Below are 22,498 nucleotides of genomic sequence, written 5' to 3'. Positions count from 1 at the left end.
CTGCAAAAAATGGATAAAGGCATATCCTTTGATTCTCTAATCATTCCGAAATATGTTTATCAATTTCACGCTGCTCCGCGGGGGAGGGGAGACAATGCGGCGCACAATGAACTGGAAGTTGATCTGTCAGCACTATCCTTATCTTCAGGGCATATTTTATGTTGCTCTGCCGGGGATGGAGGGGGCGCGGCACACAATAATGAACTGGAAGTTGATCTGTCAGTTTTTATTTTAATCGGCTTATAATTCCTTACTAAATGTAGTATTTCATCTCAATGTACTCCGTCTTTGATATGATTTAAATCAAATTCCTCGTCATTATAAATATCACGAATACACATCCAATAGTTTTCTGGTTGCAATTTTCTAATTTCGACTATGCGTATTGTAGCACGGGTTGAAAGAAATGTTTAATAAAGTAAACAAAGAAATATAAAGCTTTTTTTTTTTTTTTTTTTTTTTTTTTTTGTAAATTTTGATACCCTATAGATCATAATTGGTCTTTATTTCATAAATTACGGTTTAATATTTTTAATTTTATAATTTCTGCATGCCATCTTACCAGATTTAAACTGATGATCTATAATCTGGAAAAACCGATAATCCAGAATCGCCGAAGTCCCGATGAGTCCGGATTAAAGACTTTTGACTGTATATATAGCTTACTCATGAATTAAGCATATACAGATTGAAAGCCAATACGTTGATAACCACATGTAATAATATAGATTAATAACACTCATTAATGAATAGATATTTACAAGCTTAGATCTTTCATTTTATATATATAAATTTGTATATTTATTTTAAAGAAAAGTTCGCCTGAGATCTCCTGAAATTACAAAAACGATTTAAAAAAGTGCTCTAATGCCAAAAAGCATTTTTTTAAAAAAATTATCTTTTTAGCTAATTTCTTTTAAGATTACATATTTCTGGATAAGCAAATTGATATATATTTTTTTCAGAAATATTAAGGGTTGAAGGTTTTAAGACCTTTCTATAAGCTCTCTCTCTCTCTCCCTCTCTCTTCCTTTCTTTCTTTTTTCTTTTTTCTTTTTTTTTTTTTTAAATATAATTTTCTCTTATAAGCCCTCTTTCTCACCCCCTCTTTATTTATTTACTGCGAATACACTTCAGGAATTTTTTTTAAGACATATATAACTAATACAGGGAGAAAAACTTCAAATATGTATGCAAGGTGCATTATTAATGAATAATTAATTTCACACATACTTAACTTAGGCTTATCATCATCTTCAGTGATAGCTCTTATTCTTTTCTCCTTGCGTGCCCTTTTAGCTACTCTAGCTTGAAAGGCTTGATACTGTTGAGCTTTCTTAAGTTCCACAGAAATTCGATCTTCAGTCTTAATAAAAAATTAAGAAGATCATTAAAACCTGAAAATCGCAGATTACAGTTGAACAACTTAAACAATTATGTTAATAACTTTACATTTGAATATTAACCAGCACATTAGAGGTGGGTAGTGGTATGTTAGCATACACCGCTAATAATACCATACATGACTCTTGCTTTGCTGAAAGCGTAGTGGCAAATCTAGATTAACTTTTATTTTAATATCAACTACAGACAACAAGTGCATAACTATAGTGTACCATCATCATCATTTTTTTTTTTTTTTTTTTTTTTTTTTTTTAACTGGAAAAGTTTCTTTGGACAATATTCCTTAATTTAGCATTAATTTTTATTGCAATTTGCATCATGTATTTTAATATAAGAGAAGCAATTTATTTTTCCATATAAATGGTACAGTAGAAGTCCAGAAATCGGCAAAGCCAGATGTTGTGCGGATTTTAGGATTTTGCAGATTTCAGGACAGAAAAGATAAAGCATAATGTTTGGACTAAAAGTGCAAAATAAATAAGACACATTTAATTAAATTATTATATACATTATTGCAATAATTTATTATATGCATTAAATTATTATTATATATATAAATTGATTATATTATTCATTGTATTATATGTACACAGCATCGAGGTTTGCCAATTTTGCATCATGCAAAGATTTCCGGTTTCGGATTCCAATCTTAGAATCACTGTTGCTGTAAAATTTCAACAGCTTTTCTTTATTTTTCCGTATATCATACACAATCGTGTTGCAATTCCATACCATTCTGCTATAAATTGAGGAGTAGCACCTGCCTCCATCTTTTGCAGAATTTGCACTTTTTGCATTACCGTCAATGCAACGTATTATGTTTTTCAACGTTGCAAGCAGTAAAATCATGAGTGCGTTTTTTATCTGTCATTGTATTAAAAAGGGCTGAAATTTAAAATATTCTTAATTTATCCACAAAATATCAGGATAAAAAAAGGCAGCACCAAACAATCTCGTGAAATAACAAAGCTCAGAAAATACAACGTGAAACGTCAACTTGAATGAAGAGTTGAGTGAATGGTCTGCTTTTTTACCACGATGCAGAGATTAGAGGTAAAAAACTTTTATCTTATTTTTTTTAACTTTTTTATGTCAATAATTTGGTATTTCTGTTATGACTCATTATTATTTGGTAATTATGACGTCATTAATCAGTAAGTATTTTTTCTTCGATATTTCGTACTCAATGTTGCAGTTTTCGGAACCTATAAACTGAATGTTTATATTTTGAGAGCCAATGCGGATTTCAGGTAGGCGGATTTTCGGTATTTGACTGTATCTTGTTACAAAATCAGGGATCAAATTCTCAAAAAGTGGAGCTAAACACAAGAGAGAATAAACAATGAAAATAAAATATTAAAGGAAATATAGATAATGCATTAGAATAGGAACTGGAAACTAGTGACAGAGAAATCATTTGTTTTGATGTTTAGAAAAATTCATATGAAAGCAAAGAACAAGCTGCAGACAATAACTCTTCATATGTGACTCCCAAACAATATCTGCCAAAAATTATATTAAAAAAAAAAAAAAAAAAACCTGTTTAGCCATTTCCTGACATACCAAATACCAAAAACCCGCCGATTTGAAATCCGCTTTGCAAAATTCTTAAATCCGCACAACCTCTGGTCCCAAGCTTTGCAGATTTCTGGACTTCTACTGTATATATGTCATTTATAAAATGATCCAACAAATCGTCGGTGATGTATTAATGGGTGGTAGTTAATTTAGCTTTCACCTCCGCATGTTTATCAGCATATGATAACTTGAATAATGACTCATGCAGCAATGCCTAAACATTTATATATATATATATATATATATATATACACTCACGTTTGTGAAAACTGCAACACCATGAAGGACTTATGCGAGTGAGCTGAAATTTTCAGGAAATGCAAAGTAGCGCATGATATGCAAATGATTAGAATTGCAAATCCGTAGCGCATGCGTATGCTGAGCAGCGCCCTCTGAACGGCTGATGGATCCGAATAAATAGACGGCTGTAGCGAGGCGTGTATGGTTATCGGTGATTATCTGCTAGTGGTAAACGTTAACTCAATCTGTACTTATGCCTCGTCGACAAAAGAGAGCGAGATTTGAACAACTTACAGAGTTTGAACGAGGGAGAATCATCGGCCTTCGTGAAGCTGGATTGTCGTATCGTGCAGTAGCCTCTCGTGTGCAGCGTAACAGCAGCACAGTGATGCGCGTTTGGAAGCAGTGGACGGACGAATGTCGGACAACTCGGAAATCCGGGAGTGGACCCCGAAATGTGACGTCAGCTCGCGATGATAGACACCTGGTCTGCATGGCGCGGACGGACTGTACCGCTTCCTCTAGACAATTGGCAGCACTGTGGTCAATAGCTACAGGTGTTTCATTGTGTGCTTCATCAATTTGTAGACGTCTGCTGCAGTGTGGACTGCGCGCACGGACTCCTTTATACAGGATCCCCCTAACGCACGACCATCGCCGCCTGTGGCTACAATGGGCCAATCAGCATAGAGACTGGCGTGCTGATTGGCAGCATGTCGTGTTTTCTGACGAATCCCGCTTTAATTTGTGGTACCATGATGGCCGCATTTGTGTCAGACGCTATGCCGGTGAACGCCACCTTCCGGAGTGCATTATCGAACGCCACAGTGGACGAACACCCGGAGTTATGGTCTGGGGCGCCATAGCATATCATAGACGATCTCAATTGCTACGAATTGTGGGCAATCTTAACAGCAACCGGTATATCCGTGAAGTTCTACAGTCCGAAGCTGTTCCCTTCCTTCAAAGTTTGCCAGGCGCTGTATTTCAACAGGACAATGCCCGCCCTCATACTGCTCGGATTGTTAAATCCTTCTTTGCAGCGCAGCAGGTACAGCTTCTTCCTTGGCCTGTGTGTTCCCCGGATATGTCGCCAATTGAACATGTGTGGGATGTCATTGGTCGGCGTCTTGCTCGTGATCCTCGTCCTGTTGCGTCTGCAGACGAACTTTGGGTACGCGTACAAACGATATGGAATGCTCTTCCTCAGTCAGACATTCAAATTTTGTTTGACTCCATGCCACGTCGTGTAGCAGCACTTATTGCGGCGCGTGGTGGCCACACAAAATACTGATTCTGATCTCTTGTTCTTGTTTGTTTGCTTTGAACATTTAATCAATTATTTGTACCACTACCACTCAACTGTGTATTAAATTGCATTCAATTATGACGATTCCTTCTTGGTGTTGCAATTTTCACAAACGTGAGTGTATATATATATTAGTAACTAAATAACAAAGAGTATGGTAACCTTTTCTGTTAACATTGCACTTGGCAATGATTACTGATCTAAGTTAAACCCTAAGAAATTTTAATATTAATTAACATAATTATACACTAAGAAATACTGATTGGGGGGAATACACTAAGAAATACTGATTTAAAAATTTTTTTTTCCATATGCTAAAAATAGATTTTGCTAATGACATAGACCAAAAGATTACATTTAGTAGATTAGAAGAGAAACACGCTAATGTGACAATCAAAACCGTGAAAAACAACCTTATATTTAGCGTAGTCTATAATAAAACACTCAATCGATTTCGAGGGCAGCTAAAGGTCCCTCCTCATCAGGAGAAAGAAATACATAGAAAGAAGAAAATAGGAATCACAGAAACACGTGGTGCTTATCAGCACTGCACGTCGTTATAACTAGATTTTTAATCAGAGTTGCACTGGCCGCCTACTTTTACTGAGCCAGGCTGTCTGATCAAGCATAAAGAAATATTAGCGAAGTTAAAATAGGGAGCGAGGGGCAAATGCACATTACGCTCAAAATTTGAACTTCAAATAATGGAAAGCAACCACTGAACGGATTTTTATACCCTCTGGTAGTACCAAGTGCGAGGAGGTAACGCCATCTATCGGCAAAAATAATTGAATTAAGACAGTAGAATTTTAAAGGCATTAGGAAGGACTGGATTGGACTTCAAATCATTAACTAAACTTTCTAAATCTTTGTGAATGTGAAAAGCCTCAAGAAAATCCAATTCGCCTATGGAAGAAGCCTTTTGGATGATTTTTGCAGACCCAAAATCAAAATTATGGTTAAAAGTCCAGCTATGATACGCTATTGAAGACTTGTTAATTTCCCCTTTTTTGACATAAGATTCATGTTCCTTGATATGAAACTTCAACGCTCTTTTTGTTTGGCCAATATATCTTAAACCACACTGACATGATATACTATAAATTCCCCAAGAATTCAAGACAGAAACGCAATCTTTTAGAATCGAAGGGTGAATTTTATTAATAGGGGAGAAACCGACTTGAAAATTGAATTTCTGGAGAATCCGTGCAATTTTATAGCTAACAGAAGGATAAAATGGAAGCACGACAAGGTCATTGATATTATTTCTAACAGTGGAATGTCTTCTTTGATGGGAATCTGAAAATTTTTTGACGGCTTTATCAATAATCACGGGAGAAAATCCACGGTCAATCGCAACTGCTCTCAAATAATTAAGTTCATTGGTAAGCAAAGATTCAGAGGAACAAACTTTTAGCGCGCGGAAAACATAATAGTAAAAAGAAGCCATTTTTTGCTTAACAGGGTGGCATGACTTGGCATGGGGTGGTAAACAAACTGCAAAGGGTTTACGGTACACAGTGGTGCTAAAATCGGTTTCATTGCGGATTATAAGAATATCGAGGAAGGGGAGGGAATTGTTGGATTCAATTTCAAAAGTGAATTGGATGGCTGGATCAATTGAATTCATAATAGATAGAATCTCGGATAAATCCTCTTTATAACCGTCAAAAAGTGCGAAAGTGTCGTCAACATACCGAATCCAAAGACGAAAAGATAATTTATCAAATAATTTCATCTCAAAATAGTGCATATAAATGTCAGCAAGTACCGGACTGAGAGGATTACCCATAGCCAATCCTTCAACTTGACGAAAATGAATAATGAAAAGATGCATTGTCATGCAATACAAAACATTTGGAATACGTTTTCTGACTGAAAACGTAAGAAACATTTTCAGTCAGAAAACGTCAACGTAAACGTGTGAATAAGTCATCTGCTTAATTCACAGCCATTTACAAGTCAACTACTCGGGCAATTGCAGAATCGTTTTGATCCTCAGCTTGTAAGACAAACCTAATATCACTGGATTTAAACACTTCTTTAATCTTCCAAGAACGTTCCTTCTTTAGCTCACATTCCAAGAATATTAAGTGAATACAATTATTGCCAAAGAAATTGAATATTCATTTGCACTACGGCTTGGTAGTTTACTAACAAGTTAACAGCTTTTTGTGTCTAAGAATACAACAATATTTTAAATATTTACAAATAAAATATTAAATTGGAGATTTAACTGGAGCCTCACCAGTTACCTAGCATTTGAAGATTGTTAAATACTAATTGTTTGTTGTGAAGTCTAACCCAGCTGCATGGTTGGTTTTCGTAGTTTTCTAGATTGTCTCTATGAAAGCATCTTAATCAAATAGCTCCCATGTTCTTTCTATGTTCAAATAACTAACTAACCTAGTTTAAGTGCGATTTCCAAGTGAAGTTACTAGCAAAACCCGAATACTCATTAAAAATCATGTAGCTTGCTAATCGAGAATAACATGAAAGATACAGCGCTAATAATTGAATTGCTGTTACGGTACACTGTTTCTAGTCATTTATATAATTATTGTGTAAGGGTGTCATTTATATAATTATTCTTACTTGTCCACAGAACCTGCTGACTTATCCAGCCATTAAGTAGCTGTAGATCATTTCTACATAACCATTGAACTTCCATTAATTCGGTCTCTAGAGGGTTGTATGTTTATATCATAATTTGACTTTTATAAAAATGATTATTCTAAATCTTATGTTTCTATAAAAATATACTGTGCTTTAAAAATATTGGATGATAGTATTAGCTGCTCTTTCAGCCACTTCATAAGCAACAGTTTGTTTCGAAATAAATTATGCAGTTAATGTCATAAAATATTTTCATAAAATTCAAATAAACATCAAACGAAAATTCTCAGTTTTAGACAATTCGATTTAAACAAAGTTAAAGTAAAGTAGCAGACGATAAAATGCCAAAGGTTAAAATTTACTCTTACAAAAATTTACTATTATTTTTTTTAAAAAAGGAAGAAAGAGTGAAATTAAAAAACATAGTTAAAAATTTGAATAATAAACAACAAGGAAACAACAAGGAAATATCCAACCATTTAGCTACTTTATAAAACTATTTTAAACCCTATTGTGTTAACTATCTATTAACCCTTTAAACCCTATTATGTCTAGCTTTAGTAGACATGAGAAAGGGACACTAATTATAGGTCAATTATAAAGTTAATTATACTTTATAGGTCAATTATAAAGTCAATCACATTAGCAATAATTTCTTTGGCATCAAAAATTTTTTTGATGGTAAAAACATCTCAGTGACATTTTGGGAATCCTTACGTGTTTACTTCAACTTTTGGGGAAGGTCTACACAAGGAACATCCCTGCTGACAATCATTAACATCCCCCCCGTCTCTTTTAACACTTTTACTTTGATTTTGATCATGGCTTTTTCTTCCTTTTAATAATTAAGCATTCAATTAATAATGACCAGAAAGTATAGTTTACAAAATTTGCTGTGGATAAAGCCATTTTAGTATTTCACTTTTTAAAATAATCACAAGCAATAGTAAGCTTTTATTTTATATTTTACCTTTTGTACAGCATACAGTTCTTTTTGAGGTATATTTGAATTTTATGAACTACTTTATTATTTTTACCTCTGATACTTACTTCTGAAGTTTTGTTCCTTGAACAATCAAGAAAATGTGAACTGGGATAATCAATAAGTATCAAGGATATTTTTCAGCTTATTTTAATTCATTATTCTGTGACTGTTATTATAATTACAGGTCATTTTAAGAAACATCTGTAGTAACACTTTGTACAAATAAATACTTTTGGTAAATAAAATACTTACGGTAGGTTTTACTCCTTTTTTTCTTTTTGCCTTTGGATCTCCTAACCTCAAAGCATCTAAGAAGAAAAAGTTCAAACTTTAAAAACAAAGAGAAATAGTATGAAATACATTTTATGTTTAATGTATATTTTTCAGTGTATTAAAAAATATACAAGAACTTAACTAAAAAAAATATTCAAAGAACTTAATTAAAAAATTCACACCATCAGTTTAGTAGTAATGATAAAAATAACATCAGAAATTATTTCTACCTAATTAATAACTATATTAATAACATCAGAAAATTTCATTCTGACATTCTTTGAAATGATTTGATGCAAGCTCTTTTGCTTAAAATTCAAAATTCTCAAAAAGGATTATGATGAATTAAGGTGAGCATTGCAAAAGAGAGGAGAAAAGTTGGAGAAAATTCAGTAGCTAAATCCTGGCAGCTAAAATTATACAAAAATATCTACAGATTGCCTTTTTTTTAAATCCTTTTGAGACCACATGAAAGTAGATGATCATGCTGGTAAATTCAAATTACCAAAGAACATATATAACATTATACAGTACAAAGTCCGTAATCTGGACTTGTCAGGACTTCGGCGATTCCGGATTAGGGATTTTTCCAAATTATAGATCATCAGTTTAAATCTGGTAAGATGGCATGCAGAAATTATATAATTAAAAATATGAAAACGTAATTTATGAAATACAGAGCAATTATGATCTAAAGGGTATCAAAATTTACGGAAAAAAAAAAAAAAAAAGGTACTATTCCATTTTGAAGAAAGTAAAAAATTGCAGCGAAAATGTATGCTCAAAAGCGGCAATCCTAACAAACATGCCCATTTAACAGTGGGCCAAATCTAGCGTACCTGCTGATTTCAAATTGCGTAAGTTTAGATAGTTCTATACTTCTTAAGACGCCATTGAAATACTAGTTTCATTTTTAAATCCTTTTTTGATATCCTATGGATTTAACAATTTGGGAATTGCCCATGACGAAAAGTCTGCAATAGAATTTTTTCAAAGAAAAGGTACCATTCATTATAGAAAATTATGTCTGAACAACCAACGAAATGCTCGGTAGAGAAATAGCAATGCAGGAATCCATTCAGTTATGTTTAGCCTTTTTTTATATAAGTTATAATAATGATCTGAAATAGTTATTTACTCTTATGCTTCCATTTAGTTATGTTTAAGCCTTTTTCAGAATTATAATAATAAAAAAGTATTATGTATTATATGAAATAAACCTTTCATATAAATTTAAAAAATAATCTTTAGATAGTTATTTACTATTATACTTCCTTTCTTGTGTTAGGGTTGCCGCAATTATTTTTGGCAGCAATGTCATCAACAATAGTTTGACGATATTTTAAGGTCCTCAAAACGGAATAGTATCAAAAAAACTTAATATTTATTTGTTTACTTTATTAAACATTTCTTTCAATGTAAGTTGTTTAAGTTGCTTCGTTTTTTTGTGCTAATACTTTCTCTTTAATTCTATAAACAGATGTAATTTCTCGTTCAGTTACAAAGTTCTGTTCAAGTCCTATAATTGCTGTGTCGAGAATACCGACTAATTTGTCAATCGAAATGTTTTCATTTTCAATAACCTCTCTGTCACTTTCTTCACTATTGGAAGCGGTATTTTCTGGATCTAGAAACCATACTACATATTTCGTCATCCGTTAATTGATTGATGATTGGGGCATTGTCGTCACAATGAAAAACTTCTGTTATATCATCTTCATTTATTACCGCTTCTCCACATTTCTTTACAAAATCTAATAATTGGAAAATTTCAACTTTAGCTTGCGATGTCCAAAAAAGTTCAAATCCGTGGCTATCATCTTCATCGTCCTCACCATGAAATAAATATGGTATCTGGCCATAAATTATGCCAAGAATCTTTTAACTTATCTGGAGATACATCTCCCCAACGTGCATGCGTAAAGCATACAAAAAAAAAAGTTTGTTGCTTTGAGGTCCCGAGTATAGACGTCAGGATTACGGACTTTGTACTGTATACAAGTTGCTCAATTAGTACGCGTATTTTTTTCACTGTGATTCTATAAATAATTTTTACTTGACATCACATCTATGGTTCTTGAAACAATGATCCCACAGATACACTAGGTACTCAATTCCTTTCCTGAAAACTCTTCAAGCTGTCATTAAAGCCTCAAATGAGATACATTTTGAAGTTTGACAACTGATGTAAAGAACTTTGCTTTTTGGGCTTCTTCTTTAGGTTTAAAATAATGGCAAAGATGGAGGGAAGTGGCACATTTTAGTTTAAATGGTGGACTTTTACTAAGGTGTCAAATGCAGTAAGTGACTTTACACTTTCCTACAAAAGAATAATGCATTAAGACACCACTCCAGGTCTACTGTTGTCTTCTTCAAACACTGCATTGATTTGCAGTAGTGTGCAACATTTACTGTGCTGTCTTTTGTCGATCAACTGATAAGCAAACTCATCGCGTATTCGAGAGGTCCAGGTTTGAATTCCGGCAAGGGCATCAATCATTTTTCACATCTTCAGCATTTTAATAGTCTAATGACTCTACAGTGGCGCCTAATCTAAAAGGAGGTGGATGATGATTCTTCACCACAGGGGGATTTGGTGACTGGGTCCCCTAATCCCCAGTCACCCTTTAAAAGGTGGAGTGTATAAGGTATTTTCTCCCTCCTTTCGGAATGCCTTTGTGATGTAACAGCAGCACACTTGGCATGTATTCAAGAGGTCCAGGTTCGAGTCTCAGCGAGGATATTGCTCAGACCCGTCTCCCACATTAAAACAAACCTAATGTCTCTATAAGTGTCAACAAATCTCAAACAAGAATGGGTTCAAAGATGGAGGAATCAATCAGTGCATTCATTCATGCTTCAGTTTAAGTATTTATTTGAGAACAAAACAAATAACTAAACAAGTTCATGTGACATGTACAACAGACATGAGTATCAGCAAACACAATAGGATTTTCTGACAAAGGCCCAGTTTACTTATAAAAAAAAATTATATTTTTACTTAATAATAATAAAAAAAAAAAAAAACTGAAATTTTTCAGAAAAATAATTTTAAAATGAGCATATCTGTAGAATTTCCGATACACAGTTCGACGCAATAGAGATAAATAGGTTCCCCCCCCCCCGTAGAGTGTTGCCATTGCTCGCTTTTAAATCGTTGAGTTTGTTACTCAAAAATTCATTAACATTTTACAAAATATGAAATCAATAATAAAACAGATTCCAAATTTGGGATTTCAGATGCTCATATTCGCAGTAGGATTACATCATTCAGAATTGGATGGCTCTAGATACTGTTGTTTTATCACAATGTGAGAAATATACAGTACAAAGTCTTTAATCCGGACGTCCATAATCCGGAATGATCTATAATCCAGACCTCAAAGCTACAAACTTTATGCGCATGCGTAATACGTTCATACATGCGCATAATACGTTTACACATGCGTGTTTAATATGCGCCTCCGCTATACATACGCGTAAAGAGAAGAGATACTGTTTATAGAAGAAAGAATTAAAGAGAAAGTATTAGCACAAAAACGAAGCAACTTAAACTACTTACATTGAAAGAAATGTTTAATAAAGTAAACAAATAAATATTAAGCTTTTTTTTTTTTTTTTTTTTTTTTTTTTTTTTTTGCAAATTTTGATACCCTTTAATTCATAATTGCTCTTTATTTCATAAATTACGATTTCATATTTTTAATTGTATACTTTCTGCATGCCGTCTTATCAGATTTAAATTGATAATCTGCAGTCCGGATTACGGACTTTGTACTGTACATACATTTATGCAGATTTTTCATTAGTTAATTTCTTCTTCGACACAAAATGCCAAAACAGAAGTGATAGTCCTTCGGGACTCAAGTGCCTTTGGACTTAAAAAAAAAAAAAAAAAAAAGAGGAGCCGTGTTGGAAAAAATTTTAACAGGTACACATTCCTGCAGAAATATCAAAATATCAGAAAGACTCATTGATACTGTCTTATACAAAATAGATTTGAACAGATGAATTTATACTTCATCAATGAATGCAGTTATCAATAAATAGTTAATATTAGGGTAGGGTAGGGAAATAATCAGTTCTCTAACATAAAACCTTAAAAGTTTATATGCGCTGAATACATGTGAGATTTTTTCAAACATAAACTAGATAAAGGCAAAAATTATAGTCAAACACGAGTTTAAAACCATGTGAAATCCATAAAATCAAAAGAAGTGATAAAATACTAAATATTAAAATGAACAACTACCTAAAACTCAGAGACATAATGGAATTACAATTGGAATAAACTGCCAATTTTCTGCTTTCAGTAGCTAGCTGTGAGTAAACTGCAAGTGGACCAATTCTAAGGCAGGTTAACAAGACTTTCTCCTTCCAGTTTCTAACAACCTACCAACAATCAACTTAATGGACTCTTTTCAGTTTATTATCTAGCTTAACATCCCAGAGCTGCCTCCCACAGATCTTCTATTTCCATTAAAAAAACTGATAATGTATAATAATGCTAGAAAGCATTTCGTGAAATTTTCTAAGAACTTCTTTTGAATATAACATACGCAATGCAACAGTGAGATTTTGCATATGTGCTTTCATTTCTTGTATCAGCCATAGTTCAAAAGGAGTATTCTATGTTACAATGTTTCTAGAGGATTGCTTTTGTTAACTTAAGATAAGAAAATTCTGTTCCTGCCAAGCACTAGTCTGGATAAAGATTTTTGCAAGTTTGAAGTTGGTTGTTTACAAAATTTTATGGAAAGTTGAAGGCTTACATGACTGGGGGAAATGATTTTATCTCTGGAGTGCAGAGATGGAAGAAGGAGCAATGTGTGCCAATTTCTAATAGATCCTTGTCAACGCTTTCCCTGAGAGGTACTGATAAGGTTGTTGATGGTTGGCATTCCTCTTGTTGTTTGTGGGGGATTGTTTCTTTGCTAAGTAAGAAAATTGTCACCATGAAAAGAAGAGCATCAGTGGGACATTCGAAGCTCAGTCCTTGCCAAAGCAAATTGTTTTTTTGAGACAGCTGAGAAAGAAAAAAAAGTCATGGCTGTGACTGACTATCCTGATTGTCCAAGGAGGACAGCGCAGAGGAGATCTTCACTTCTGGTTAATCATCTTCGTTAAATAATGTTTCTTCTCTTTATTTTTTAGATTGTTTACTCTCTAGATTCAGTAGCATCCTCCATGTTCCAACAATGACTGTTCCAATGTAAATGTTTCTCCTCTATAAACAAAAGCGTCACCTTATCTGGTATAATTTATCGCCATCTCCAGAAGTAATGTAGTAATAGCCTTCTGGTGTAACCAGTTAACATTTTGTTATTTTTACCAAAAATAGAAAGATTATTTATTTAATGAAAATTCATGGCTGAAAAGCAACTAAAAACATACTAACTCTGATTTATAGTGACTAACTTTTTACTTTTCCTGAGTTAATAAGCGCATTTGAAATTATGCATCTCAAAATTAATTTTTTCTATCTAATTAATTTCAGTGATATCCAGTTTTAAAAGTTTTACTTTGCTTTATTTGTTTTGTATGCATAATGTATTTTGTGTTGAAAATAATGACTGTGGAAATTCGGTATTATTATGTGCCCCTGAAGTCAACCGGACTTTATTGTGTTTCACTAAATATTGATTGAATGTCTTATATATTTCAGCCTATACGGTTTTGTGTATTATTTGTGAATACAAAAATCTAATTTGCTTTAAAGTGGGACCTATTTGTAACCTCTATTTGTAAAAGAAATGAAAATTCTTTTACAGATAGAGGTTACAAATATTTGTTTTATATTTGCTAATCCTGCCACCTGCTAAAGTTGTAACCATAACAAGATTCTGTAAACTCAATTTATGTTTTCTTAAAAGTTTTTTAAATTTTTATCTTAATGATTGGGTTACAGTCTCTTCACAACACAAACTTGTTTAATTTTCCATTATATGTTATACACACTTACTGTTATTTACCATATAGCAATATATAGTGCCTGAAATGCAGAATGTTTACACTAGAGATTTGAATATTGTAAAATGGTGCTATAACAATTACAGTTTAACACATCCAATATTATAATTAAAAACGTCAAACAATTTTTTTCAAAAATATTTAAAAATGTAAAACAATAAAAATTTTTACATAAAATTATTCTGAAATCTTAGAGATGTCAGACTGGAAATACATTTTATTAATTACGACACAGCTGTAAAATGGTTGTAAAAATTATTAGTTACATACATAATAAATTAAATATATTTGAATTTAAATCTGCTAAAACATAAAATATAGATTTACATTACTAAGAAATGTATTTATTATTTCCAATTGATGAATCAATAACCAAAGATTAAATTTTGCTTCAAAACATAAAATATAGATTTAAATTACAAAGAAATGTATTTATTGTTTTCAGAAGGTGAATCAATAACTGAAAGATTAAATTTTGAAAGCTAATTTACAGATAGTACACTTTGTCAAATGATAACAGTCAGAGAATCAACAATGTGCGAGAGCATGACAGGTAATAAATGACTTATACTTCCCACTTCTTTTAAATTACTCGATTTCCTAATAATTAACAAAGAAATTTCTATGCTTTGTTGAATGCCCACAATTTGATAATGCATTATATGCAAGTGTGCACAGATGATGAATTCAACATCTTATTTTGCGCACTAGCAACATTTACCTAGACTATAGACTGAATAAAAAGCATCAACTATTGATGGAAAGAATCTTGTATAGGTCAAAAAGACGCTAGAAAAGGCTAAGGACTGCTGTTCTCCATTATTTTCTAAAACACTAAAACGCATCTAAGGCTTTATTTTTCCAAGGTAAAATTTTAAGTTTACCCTTTGAAGTGTAACAGAAACTTACATAGAAAAACATTTTGCTTTATTTGAAACTTACCCCTCTCCCTTTTTTTCTCAGCTGGAGTTTGAAACCAGCCTCTTTTGGGCTCAGTGTCTTTCTTTCCTTCAATTAAACTTTCAGCTTTTTTAACACGCTTTTCCATGGACTGGAGCTCTTTGTCCTCTTTTTCTTCTCTCATTACTTTTGAAAGATCATCTTCTAATGAAGTAACTTTTGCATGGTACTTACTGATAATTTCTAAAACAATAAAAAAAAAATCATCCAACACTTGCATAAAAAATAAAATAAAATGTGAAATTTCATACAAAATTTAACTAATATTTACATATTACTAAGGAAGAATCAAAAATAAAGTCAGCATTGTTATATAGTGTTGCAGGTATATGGGTTCGTAATAAAAGAAACACTTCAAACATTTGGAACTTTCCACTAAAAGTAATCATACAACTCTTTACAATATCACAGAATACAGTCAGTAGTTACGCTTTAAAATACTATGAATGTTAAATACAAAGCACTGCAAAGCGCAACTAAAAAGTGAAGCTAAACGGGAGATAGTACTCAACAGTCACGCTGAGCTAACAGCTAACAACAGCAACTGACAGCAGATGTTCTCACTGACCTTATACAGTTTTCACCTGGACACTGAGATATTTCTAGCATTTTCTGCTCCTTGAAAATACTGGAAGGCAATATGAGAGTCGAATTACGGTTACAGGTAATAGAGTGATCAATTACATTTATTCAATTACAACACTTATTATGGTGAAACAGGGACAAGACCAAAATGTCGCCAAGTTGGCGATTTCTTGTCAAGTTTGGCGACAAACCGTAACTAGCTTGGCGATATCTCACCAAATTACCAAGATACCCATTTACTCCATGTTAAACAGACTTGCTCCTGTATTCTTACATTTACAGCATAACTTGTCTCTTTTGATTTTTCATTACACAGAAAAATACAATTTCACATATAATTGCACTAAAATAACGTATCTATGTACAGAATTCATAATAATAATAATATTAAAGAAACTGAATGGTATGAGAATATATATATACAGTAAATTCTCGCTACAACGATACCCGATACAACAATAACTCCCTCTACTACAATAATGTTTTGTGGTCCCAGTGATTTTGCATATAAACTAATGTTAATCTCCCCTCAATATTGCTATATTCTCCAGAACAATAAACCTCTGTAAAACGATTTTTTCAATCTAAATTTCAGTATTATTTTCTCCCTTTATAATAATATTTTGATTTTCAAATGCTTTTTTTTTTTTTCGTTTTCTTTTGTTATTTTTTCCCTCTATTAAGACTCATTGTGGATATTCAACTTATCCCTGAATAAATAGCTATTGTTCAGATTTCAATACAGATGAAGACCACCCTTTTGAAATTGGAGTGGGTGAGGGGGGTGAAGTGTAAATGTATGCCTAGTCTCATTTCCCAGTAAGCTTTGGAGTTCTGATAAGGTTTAAGGACATCTAGACCTGTCTGGTCACCTTGTCACAGAACAAGTGCCCTTTGTTAGAGGAACAGGGGGAGATGGATCAATGATATTGATGAGGGAATGTAGCAGATTGATGCGGCTAAGAAACATGGATTATCGCAATCTACAGTTGCAACGTTCCTAAAGAAGAGAAAGCAAATCGAAGATGCTGTAACTTCAAATGAAATTAACCCAGAGTGAAAACGACTGAAAGTTGCGACAAATGAAAACATTGATGCTGCTGTTTTAAAATGGTTTCAAGAGATGAGAGCAACAAATGTCCCAATAAATGGACCTTTATTATGTGCAAAAGCACGGAAATTTGCAGCAATGCTAGATAAACGAAACTTTCAAAGCTAGCAATGGTTGGTGAATGCGTTTTCGAGATCGTCATGGAATAACTTTCCAAGAAGTTCACGGAGAGAAAAAGTCAGCCCTGATAAACGACGTAAATGAATGGCGGCAAAACAAGATGAAAGAAATCAGCGTAAACACTGCAATAGATTAAATTGCACGTGACATCGTCGTGGGCCGTATAGATGCAAAAACTCAACCTAAGTCCTGATATATGACATACCAGTTAAGAAAAATGCATGAAATGAAACCATAACTCAAAAATAAATTAAAGGTAAGAAATGTATAGCTTCTGTGCCGTTTAGAGACATTTTCAAAAATTTTCCACTCCCTAATTAAAAACTATCCAACAAGTACGTGTACCCAAACTGATGGGATCTGTATTTGGCAGAATGCCAAGAAAAATCCATTCATGCTGAAGGGGAAATACTTCAGAGTTTGTTACTTCAAGGCAGGTGGAGTCGTGTCCGCCTTTGAAAAAAATTGCAGAAAAGGCAGGGGTGGGGAGAGGATGGGTCCTGGAAGATTCATCGAATGGCAGAGGAGAGAGACTATTCAAACTGATGAGAATGTTGATTTGAAAGGGGGAAGAATGTTATTGTTCTGAGATCTCGTTTAGGGTGAATAAGGCATGTAGGTCCATTCAAGGGAAAGAATGTAAACAAAATAACGTTCGCAAAAAGCAACTGAGTGGTCTTTTGTGTGGGAACAGCACTAGTCTATGCACAATGACAAGGCCATCCAAACTATGTACAATGACCATCATAGAAAATATTTTATTTTTAGTGCACCTAAATGTCGCATAGGTAGAAACGCCGCACCCGCTGAAAATTTAAGTTTTAAACACATAAACACTGTGGCGTTTCTTCCGGAAATTACGGTATTGTTTTCTGTTCTTTGTTTCTACAAATTCAGGTTCCAATTTAACATATGAAATAGCTTCAATAGTTGCGAGAGGTCTATTATATGCTGTTTAGAATAGGCACTTCAGCTCTTGTCGACTTACCTCATAATCATGGTAACACTAGTTGCAGGAAATGCTCGAGTTTTTCCAAATGGATATTTTCGTTGAAATATGGTGCCTAAAATTTTTCTTAATTACAATACTTTCTTTACTTCATAAAAGTAAAAAAGAGAATAATACAACTATTTTTTTTTAATCATACTTAATACGATTATAACTTTTGTTATGAACAACCGTTAAATTATTTGGTTGTTCTCTTCCAGTTTCACGATTATGTGCTAAATTACTTAAAATAAATATCTGATACTTCCCATGAATTACCATTCATTACTATGAATAATCATTTTATCCTCAAAATGTAAAAGCACTGAAGATTAATATCACAAAATACTGACAAAGTTATCTATACTTTAGATTTCTGAGTACAAAAATAAACTGTAATTTTCTGCTGGCAAGTTGCAGATTGCAGGAAAATTTTATCCATGCTTGAAAAGCAAAGATTTACATAAATATATAAAGCATTATACAGAATGTCTTGCAAAAGACCTTAAGAAAGCAAAACCCTTATTCAAAGGACATAACTTGAAAACCATCTAAACTCAAACAAAACAAAGCAATAATGACAAAATTTCATTATCTAGAATCTAAATCAATAATACAGCGCTTAGCCAACATGAATGATTACTTCCTCATTCCCTGAAAAGCCAAAAATTTCAAAATTTCCATCAGAGCTTTGGCCGTGTCTGACAGCTCATTCAACAAACTTGAATGGCATGAGAGATGTTCTTTTGTTCAATGGTTACAAACATCATATCCTATCCCAAGATATGCTTACTGTGCCCTCATTCTGCTAGAACTATTTCACACCTGTCTTGTGGCGCCTTTGTTTAGAACAATGATCTGTAAACCACATGCAACTCTGCCAAAAATTGATTTCAACTATGTCTGGATAAATAATCTTATTCAAATATTTAAAAAAAAAAAAAAAAAAAGATGTAAAAAGCATCGTTTTAATATTTCTACACATAAAATAACTGACATAATTAATATAAAAGGAAAGAAACATCAAAGTTTACATCTGACTGGGAAAAAGGCAAAAAAATGCATACCTAACAAAGGTACGTACAGCTCTTTTTAAATCTGAAGTCGCATCTGACGTTTTAAAGGAGAATCCCCAAAGAGTTATTGCAAAATCTTTAAATATCTCTGTAGAAACTGTGAACAAAATTATAAAATCTGATTTGAAGCTAATCAAAAAAAAAAAAAAAAAAAAAAAAAAAGCATGATGTTCATCGTCTAACGCCAAAACTTGTTTCTGAGGGTACGACTATGTGCAGATTCCTGCATGAAAATTATTTGGTGAAAAATGGAAATATATAGTTACAACTGATAAGGCTCGGATATACTTATACGATTGCAATAGAAAAAGATTAATTTACTATCAAAAAAAGAGGAGGAAAAGACTTAATATATTGGTTCAGAAAAAACAAGAAAAGATTTTCTAAAGGTTTTCTGTTTATTATTGGATTTTCTTATAACGGAAAACTTAAAATTAGGAAAGTAGAAAAAAAAATGTCTAAATTAATTCGGATTTCTATCAGAAATATGTTTTAACATTTATTCTTAAAGAAATTACATCTCCTTATCCAAACTATCTTCACTGTGTTAAGTTCCATCAGGATATATCAGGATACAGGGCGATAATATTTGGTGACAACAATTCGAAAAGTGAATCGGACATTTATAGTGAACCAACGCAAAATGCCAGAATGAAAATAATCGTCCTTCGGGCCATTCTGGACTTTAAAAAAAAATAAAAATTAAAAAAAAATAAAATAAAATAAAGCACATTAACAAAAAGCAACTGAAAATTTTGAAATGAAAAATATTAGATCAGTATTCCTTCTTCCCAATCACTGCACAATTACTCTTCATGTAAAATAAACAGTTTATCATATTTGATGCTTTAATTCAGAACTGCGACTGGAATCCTATTAATGTATAGATACCTAACAGTCTACTTGGGAGAAAATATATAAACAGTATCTTCTGGATATCATCATACTACACACATGTTACCCCTCCAAAAAAAGAAAATCCGAGTTTTTTTTTTTTTTTTTTTTTTTTTTTTTTTTTTTACTGTTAATATAAAAATATTTAATAACACACCAGGTGCAATTACTCTACTCCTTACAGGATTTTTCGTCTTCTTAACAATCTCCTTCAAAAGTTTTCTCTCCTTTTCACCAACCATTGATACCGATCTAAATGTTCAAAATAAGACATTAAAATTTTATAAGTGTAAAAAAAAGCATACAGAAATGCATTCAATATGAAACATTAGCTATAGTTTTGGTCAAAACAATAGCAGGATTATGAAAAATTTTCTTACATTGTAAAAATTAATATTTTTGCTAGTTCAAAGGCTTTACACAGCATACTTTATTCAGTTTTAGGAAGCAATGTCCACATTTTTTCAAACAGCACCATCATAAATTATTGTTATTTCAGGATTATCAGCAAAAGTGCACATTCTGGCAATTTCCTGACATTTGACTAATCTTCAATTAATTATGTAAAAATATCATTACAGAATTTCCTTTTCTTCACTATTATAAATGAACTTTTAAAAAGATGAAATAAATATCCAATAAATACATCATTAACAAATGCTAATAATCTGTATGATAAATAAGTTACCAGTCAGGATCAAAATGAACCTTTGGACATTCTGGAGATAACAGTTAAATATGAACCATATTTACAAACTGAAAGCCATATACTTTAAAAGCAGCCCCATGTTTAAAAAAATAAAACATTTATGTATAATTTTCCATCATGAATAATAAAAGAACCCTTGATAAAATTTACAAACACAATGTATTATAATTTTGACAATGCAATTCAATTACAGTCAAAAGTCTTTAATCTGAACTCGTCGGGACCTCGGCGATTCCAGATTATCGAGATCATCTGTTTAAATCTGGTGAGATATGTAGAAATTGAAAAATTAAAAATATTAAACCGTAATTTATGAAATAAAGAACAATTATGATCTAAAGCGTATCAAAATTTATAAAAAAAGAAAGCTCAATATTTATTTGTTTACTTTATTAAACATTTCTTTCAATGCAAGTTGTTTAAGTTGCTTCGTTTTATATGATACTTTCTCTTTAATTCTATAAACAGACATAATTTCTTGTTCAGTTACAAAGTTCCGCTGTTCAAGTCCAATAATTGCTGTGTCGAGAATACCGACTAATTTGTCAATCGAAAATTTTTCGTTTTGGATAACCTCTGTGTCACTATCTTCACTATCGGAAGCGAATTATAATGACGAGGAATCCGATTTAAATCATATCAAAGACTGAGTACATCAAGATGAAATCCTACATTTAGTAAGGAATTATAAGGCGCCACCCCCCCCCGGCCGCTCTGCGGCGCGCACACGTATATGCGCATGCGTAAAAGTATTACGCGCATGCGTGAATGCATTATGCATTGACGCATGTGCAGAAAGTTTGTAGCTTTGAGGTCCGGATTATAGATCATTCCTGATTAACGACTTTTGACTGTATTATTTTCCGTTATTTAAGTACTCATGCTTTTATTATTCATAAGACTGTATATGAATTTTGTAAAGAAAATTACTTAATGCTTTTGTTCTTATTAAATTATACAATAAACTATAATTCTAAACAAAAGTTTTAAATAAAAGCTTTTTATATAATTTTTTGTATTCTAAATTACAATCTATCAAAGTATTCAATTGAAAAATCTCTCTTTTACTTCTCACAAACAGTTATTACACTTTAGTTTTTATATTATTTACAATCTTATGATAAAATATATTTTTTTCTAATTTCACATTAAAATTTATGCACAGTATATGTGATTTAAAAAAAAAAAATCATGTATTTGATCTTTAACTATTTGGGACAATTTGCTTACATTTTCTTTACTTCCACTAAGGCATTATTATTATATGACATTTTGTTTCTAGTTTGCTTTGTGCTACCCAGCTCCTGAACCTTATGTCCTTCCTGTGACTTAACTTTTCTAAAAGCAACATGTGCTTGACCTTCTGTGAATATTTCCCCCCCCCCTTAGATAAATTACCACATTCAGCATGCATTCGATCCGATGAGTTATGTATGGCAATCTGATGACTGATACTGCAGCAGTTAGTTTTAAAAGAAATTTTAGAAAGATGCTTAATTAATTTTTTTAATAAATCTTGCTAATGTTATTTTATCTAATGTTTCTATCAATCTAATTAATTTTCCTTTATTGAATATCTTGTTCCATAACCCACGAAAATTTCAGATCTTTGTAACTTTTTTTTCAATATACTTTTTATATACTTTTTTTTCAATGTCAGAATTTGAAAGTCATATAAAA

General features: G+C 32.3%; 1 protein-coding gene across 1 annotated transcript in view; it reads right to left on the bottom strand.

The window, feature by feature from the left end:
• The window catches only part of Rs1 (Dead-box helicase Rs1), a 105,934-nt gene that overhangs the window by 9,740 nt on the left and 73,696 nt on the right, over nt 1–22,498 (bottom strand). The window contains exons 13-16 of the mRNA XM_085814637.1: nt 20,267–20,361; nt 15,318–15,518; nt 8,385–8,440; nt 1,234–1,366 (exon numbers count right to left, since the gene is read on the bottom strand). Of these exons, the coding sequence (XP_085670763.1) occupies nt 1,234–1,366; nt 8,385–8,440; nt 15,318–15,518; nt 20,267–20,361 (485 nt within the window). The remainder of the gene's footprint in view (nt 1–1,233; nt 1,367–8,384; nt 8,441–15,317; nt 15,519–20,266; nt 20,362–22,498) is intronic.

Source organism: Stegodyphus dumicola, chromosome 4 (assembly GCF_044657685.1).
Source record: "Stegodyphus dumicola isolate Sdum_Otavi_A_Nest chromosome 4, ASM4465768v1".
Lineage (NCBI taxonomy): Eukaryota > Metazoa > Arthropoda > Arachnida > Araneae > Eresidae > Stegodyphus > Stegodyphus dumicola.
This window is presented reverse-complemented; position numbering and strand designations above follow the sequence as displayed.